This window comes from Coptis chinensis, chromosome 4 (assembly GCF_015680905.1).
Source record: "Coptis chinensis isolate HL-2020 chromosome 4, ASM1568090v1, whole genome shotgun sequence".
NCBI lineage: Eukaryota > Viridiplantae > Streptophyta > Magnoliopsida > Ranunculales > Ranunculaceae > Coptis > Coptis chinensis.
The window spans coordinates 90,424,475-90,431,046 of NC_141459.1; the positions used below are offsets into that span (position 1 = coordinate 90,424,475).

At 37.0% G+C, this 6,572-nt stretch overlaps 1 protein-coding gene across 1 annotated transcript; it reads left to right on the top strand.

The window, feature by feature from the left end:
* The first annotated feature begins 3,719 nt into the window (after positions 1–3,719).
* Positions 3,720–5,135, top strand: LOC147505569 (putative glutathione S-transferase). The gene is made up of 2 exons (XM_086558060.1): positions 3,720–4,145; positions 4,658–5,135. The coding sequence occupies exons 1-2, from the start codon at positions 3,831–3,833 to the stop codon at positions 5,009–5,011; spliced, it is 669 nt and encodes a 222-aa protein (XP_086414186.1). The 5' UTR covers positions 3,720–3,830; the 3' UTR covers positions 5,012–5,135.
* Positions 5,136–6,572: the final 1,437 nt, after the last annotated feature.

Consider the following 6,572-nt stretch of genomic DNA (forward strand, 5'->3'; position numbering starts at 1 on the left):
GGGTGTTGCCACCCCCATAATATAATGATAACGTAATGAAATTTGGGGTGTTGTCGCCCCCAAAGTGTAATGATAACATACTGAAATTTGGGATGTCGCCGCCCCCATAGTGTAATGATAATATAATGAAATTTGGGGTGTCGCCACCCCCATATTGTAATGATAATGAAAGTTGAGGTGACGCCTTCAGATTGTAACGATTATATATTGAAAGTTGGGGTGACGCTGCCCTCATAGTGTAATGACAACATAATAAAATTTGGAGTGTCGCCGCCCCCATAGTGTAATGATAACATAATGAAATTTGGGGTATCGCCGCCCCCATATTGTAATGATAATGAAAGTTGAGGTGACGCCCCCATATTGTAACGATTATATATTGAAAGTTGGGGTGACGCTGCCCCCAAAGTGTAATGATAACATAATGAAATTTGGGGTGTTGCCTCCCCATATTGTAATAATAACATAATGAAATTCATAGTACAATGATTAAAATATTTTAAATGAAATGCTATATATGAATGCTAATTTAAATGTATGCATGTATGAATAATAGATAAATTAAAAATGTAAAATGATATTTAAGATGCCCCTATGTATATATGGTCTTTCATTTTGACTATGTGAGACTTTGTCTTGCTTTTGTAATAAAGTGAATGTCGTCATTCCTTATAAATTGCAATATTTTTTGCAATGAATCAATATGACTTTGAGGTAGAAGAATTGTAAGTATCATCATTCTGTGAGTAGTGGTAAAACACTTCTTGTTGTATGGCTGATCCATTCTTTATTTAGGCTATAAATAGAAGAATATCGATATCATCATATTGGACTGATCAGCATGTCGATGAGCCATAGGCTTGGCATGCTATCAATTGTGCGAGTTCCTTGAACGAGATCAATCATTTCTTGTTGTATACCAATCCATTATTCGGTGAGGCTATAGACAGAAGAATATCGACATCATCATATTGGACTGGTCAACATGTCGATGAGCCATAAACTTAGACGACCACTGTGCCATGATGAGGTCAATCAATTCAACTATACGCCGATCCATTCTTCAATGAGCCAACAAATAGAAGGCTATCGACATCATCATATATATGGACGAATCAGCATGTCGATGAGCCCTAAGGTTTGGGCTACTATCGATTGTGCGAGTTCCATGACGAGGTCAATCACTTCTAGCTCCGATCCTTTCTTTAGTGAGGCAACTAATAGAAGGCTATCGACATCATCATATAGACAGATCATCATGTCGATGAGCCCTAAGGTTTTGGGATACTATCAACTATGCGAGTTCCATTATAAAGTCAACCACTTCTTGTTGCATGTCAATTTCTCGTAGTTACTGAAGTTTCATCTCTATCATCGAGCTACTCAAAATGATTGATATGCTCAATATTAGATCCTGATCTACTCAATATAAGAAGATCATAATAAAAATGAGATCTAATCAATATTCTTTTTGCTTGCCGACCAATTAACTTGAATTGAATAAGCTTTTTCAAAGTAAAATTTGTTGGAGTGCCAAAATTGAATTTTCAATTAAGACAATTTTTTTCTTGCCAACCATTTGGACCGGCCAAAGTGAAAACCAATTTTAGATTGACAATTTTTTTTTGGTTAAGGTAGGCAAAATCAAATATTGCAAATTGGCAATGAAGAGGACCGAGCCAACTATGGAGATCGGTTATTTTGTATATAGGGTGAGCATCTAGAAAAATATGGATGGAAGGTTGGAATCCAATCACTCTTTTCATGGTCCTATGTAGGTGAGTCACCTTATACAAAGCTACTACCGTCAATTGACATGTTATGAGGAGCATGCCTTAGTCAACTAGAATGCTCAAAGGTTGGAACTACTATTTGCAAAGAGACCCTCCAGAGACGTTGAACTACTAATGCATGGTAACTGAAATTGGCATCCTGGCAATAGACTGCATGTCGACCCTCCATTTGTGGTCTGTCATGCCTACATGCTATAGTGGTCCGGAAGTCCAGATAATTTTTTCTAGGAGAGAACCGACCTCTTAATGTTTTTCGGCTATGATCGGCTAGCTACACCAATATTATTGTTTTTCATATCTTCGATGAGTCCAGATAATTTTTTCTAGAAGAGAACCAACCTCTTATAGCCTTTCGGCTATGATCTGCTACACCAACATTATTTTTCTTCATATCTTCGATGAGTCCAGATAATTTTTTCTAGGAGAGAGCCGACCTCTTATAGCCTTTCGGCTATGATCGGCTACACCAATATTACTTTTCTTCATATCTTCGATGAGTCCAGAAAATTTCTTCTAGGAGAGAGCCGACCTCTTATAGCCTTTCGGCTATGATCGGCTACACCAACATTATTTTTCTTCATATCTTCGATAAGTCCAGATAATTTTTTCTAGGAGAGAGCCGACCTCTTATAGCCTTTCGGCTATGATCAACTACACCAACATTATTTTTCTTCATATCTTCAATGAGTTGTCAACCACTCCGTTGAGTGATTGGCTGCAAAGTTAACGTGCAAAGTTAGCAGAAGATTTACTTTACGTTTAGACTCGTTATCTTTTGTGAGTTGGCGATCCCTCACAGGGTGGTCGGCATCAAGGTCGGTAGAGAAGTTTGTGGATTCGCTTACGATTACACTGGAAAGTGTTGGCTTTTGGCATTACACATTCAGTTTGCGTGAAGCCTTTCATAAGCGACTCGCACGGTTTCTCTTGGTGCGTGAGTTTGTGCTTGGAGTCTTTGACATAAATGCTTCAGAGTTCAAACGATCCCAAACACTTTTTGTCGTGGACCCTGAATCATCTTCTTGCAGTTGACGCAGCTGTTTCTTAAGTTTTTTATTCTTGCCCTCCAATTGTCGGAGACGACGGTCAACTTGAGTTGTTGGATCGGCTACATGAATACCCACTCTATCAGTCGCAGATGGCCGAGGACCATCAAACTTGGAAAGTGAATTCCCAGCATAAGGTGAGTGCAGAACTTATGCGGCAAGAGAAAAACTTTCACCGTATCATGTTTTTCGAGAAGCCATTGACGTAACTTTTGTTTTGTGGTTGAGGGTAGGAGCACAGACGGCGCCAAATATGTTTCAACAAGATTTGCCAAAACACATCATTTGAGGGTTGGAAGTAATGTTTTTTGGAGATGGTGGTTGGGGAAAGATGAGACTGGACTTCAGTTTTGAAGTTGCCTACGTACCCAAAGATATTGCTTGGGATCAAGTCTCGATGCGTAATTCTGGAAAAATGATGAAGGTTGGATTTTATAGGTAGGATTGGTGATAGTTACTTCCTCGTTCTCCAATATTCCAATCGTGGGATAAAATTGGAGAACAGGCGGGAGAACTGTCAACTCATGGGATGAAGTTGGAGAACTGGCGGAAGAACTGTCTACTCGTGGGATGAAGTTGGTGAAAGTTGTTTCACTCGCAAAACATGTGCGCAATTGATATTGATTTTACGTGTAGGTATGTATGCTTTGAGCATGGGCTCTGAGCGTGGGCTTTTTTGTAGATAATCTCTGAGCATGGGCTCTGAGCGTGGATTTGTATTGATTTGGGCTTTTATTGGGTCACATTTGTGGAGGCCAGAACAGGATCAATTAAAAAACATGAGTTGGTAGATAAGGTAGATTACTATAATAAGTTCAACTAATCTCTTGACATCATTACTTACGAAACAAATGGATTTTCTTTTTAATAAATGTACCCCTTGGAAGACTCCTATATGGAAAACATGATAACAATAAAATAAACAGAAGTTATATATCAATAAAGAGCATAGGAATGCAATAGTCTGATCAGTTGATAATAACTGATAGCTATGGAGAAACAAGAAGTGAAGCTTTTAGGTTCATCAATTAGTCCATTTGTGAGAAGAATTGAATGGGCTCTAAAGCTTAAAGGAATTGAATATGAATACTCGGAAGAAAATCTACAAAACAAGAGTGATTTGTTTCTAGAGAGTAATCCAGTTTATAAGAAGGTCCCAGTCCTTATTCATGGTGGGAAACCGATCTGTGAATCACTTGTTATACTAGAGTACATTGATGAAATATGGCCACAGAATCGGCTATTGCCTGAAGATCCATATGAGAAAGCTATAGTGCGTTTTTGGGCTAACTATGCTGAGGACAAGGTAATTTAGCTTTCTTAGTTCTAGATTAATTCTTATTGTGCTAGTAGCTAGAAAGCCTAGAACTGTAGAACAATCATATCGATCCAGATCTTACATTCATACTGGCTATCCGAGTTTATAAACTGGCGCTTTCATATTTTCAAGAAAATAACTCAATAATATAAGGTTCCATTTTTCTCGCCGTTTTGCATTCTTATTTCAAGAGTGTCATCGATATGAGTATATGACATTAGTTCAAAGTTTCAAACAGTACTGTATAATAAATAGTTTCTTAACTGCTTTACTTCACCCTGTGTAAACAAATAGATCTGCTATCACTTGTGAGAAATAATATCATGAGTAATACCTATTACCAGAATCTTGTTGGCTTATGCTTTTGGACTGATATTAATATGACATATATTCCTATTTAATACACGCATTTCATATTTTCATGTCTCCATTTTAGATTTTTTTATTATTTTTTTTTAATATATATCATCTGATTTATCCTTTTTTTCCCGCAAAAACAGTTAATGCAAGGTATTCGCAATGTATTGATGTCAGAAGGAGAAGAACAAGCAAAAGGGGTGAAACAAGTTACCGCAGCATTACACATCATCGACGCTGAGATGAAAAGCATAACGAAGTTTTTTGGAGGAGAAACCATTGGTTATTTGGACATTGTTCTGGGGTTGACTGTTCTTTGGTTAGAAGTTGTAGATGAAGTTTCATCTGAAAGCAAGATGTTTGATCTTCAGAGCTTTCCTTCCTACAGCAAATGGATGGAAGCAGTCAAGGACTTACCCCTAATCAAAGACAATTTACCAGCTAAGGATATACTGTTTGTTTATTTACAAAATCTCCGCAAATTTGTATTAGCTTAGAAAGCCCAAAAATGAGCGAAAATCTTGCGTAAGGATTCGACTTTTTGGCTCATCTAGTGGGGGTAATACTAGTTAACCCATTGTAGAATACTTAATTGAAATGCAAATTAAAATTGAAAGTTAAGGAAGGCATAAAAATTTGAAATAAATCGCCAAGCAAAGAAAAACTTACGAAATTGAAGAATCTGACAAAAATTAAAATTAAAATCATGCATCAATGTTATGGGCGAATCAAAGGCTTTTATGGGAAAAGATTGTTCACAATGTATACGAAGAATCAATTTGAATACCTTACCAGGCAATCACTATTATTTTAAGGGTCCCCAAAATGATTAACTCCCCACTCCAATCTCTACGTTCAATTCCTTCAAATGAATCTCAAGTCTTTGTCTCCTTTGAAACACAACAATCAACAATGCTACAAAAACTCAAAAATGGTAGTTCAAAGCAACAAATGCAAGGTAGTTCAAATGCCTATTTAAGTAGGGTTTGAAGTTTCTTAGTGAAACTTCAAGTGTTCAAATCGTCCTATAGCAGTATCGAAATAGAGATATAACTGTTGACCAAGTATGCATTGTGAACGGTCTGTTGAACTACCCGGTGTAATGTCTACTCAAACTCTTATGCATCCAAGCTACATTATGAAGTCATCTATATAGAAACTCTTGCCAATTAACACTTGTATTCCTTAAAGATTTCTCCATTGGTAACTTGGCAAGAGTAATGCCTTGTGTTAGCTCCAACATTAAGAGTTGCTCTAGAAATTTAAACACATTAACATAAGTACTCACAAAATCTCCTAAATGGAAAAGTAATGGTACAACACGAAACTCATTGTCTGGTTCCAGTGCCATCATGCTAGTACAACTTTAAAGCTCACATTTAATCCTAATCTTTCTGTTAGCTACCGTGAAGAACAAATTACATTGACGGTGGTACCAAGTATTGACAACACCAAGGTGGAATGACAACACGCTACTACTGTGTTGCATCCCATAAGTTGACATATAACACACCTTACATCCCTCATAGCCGCGAAAGTCGACATTGTGACATCCAAATTAGTTAGAGGGATTATTTGGTTAGCTTTAACAACCTAGTACACAAAGGGGTATTTAGACTTTGGTCCTAACCATAGTTGGTTTATTAGGGTTTGGTCCAACAAAGCTTGAATATTAGGGTTTAGTTCTAGTTTTGGTTGTTGACTGTCAGTCAACTGAGTTGAATGTGGTCAATCTATTTGTATTTTTGAAATGATAATAATACCTCTCGCGTGTTGATCAGCTCCCAAATATGCGTTTTATTACCCTTACATTATTACATTACAACCCTTCTTACGCATAATGAAAACACAACTCATAGCTTTTAATACCTTTTTCAAGTTACAGAGCAATTCAGACCACTTATCATAAAAACTACATTTTAGGGCCAAAAGGAGCCTTATTAATGTTTAAGACTCAAAGTTGCTATGAAAAAATTCAAAGTCAAAGTCAAAAGTCAAAAATTCAAAACCAGAGAACTTAAAATCACGTCCTTAACTCAGAAGACTAGAGATGGATGA

Coding starts and splice junctions, on each gene's coding strand:
- LOC147505569 (XM_086558060.1), top strand. CDS start 3,831: ATGGAGAAACAAGAAGTGAAGCTTTTAGGTTCATCAATTAGTCCATTT. Junction 4,146..4,657: donor CTAACTATGCTGAGGACAAG/GTAATTTAGCTT, acceptor CCGCAAAAACAG/TTAATGCAAGGTATTCGCAA.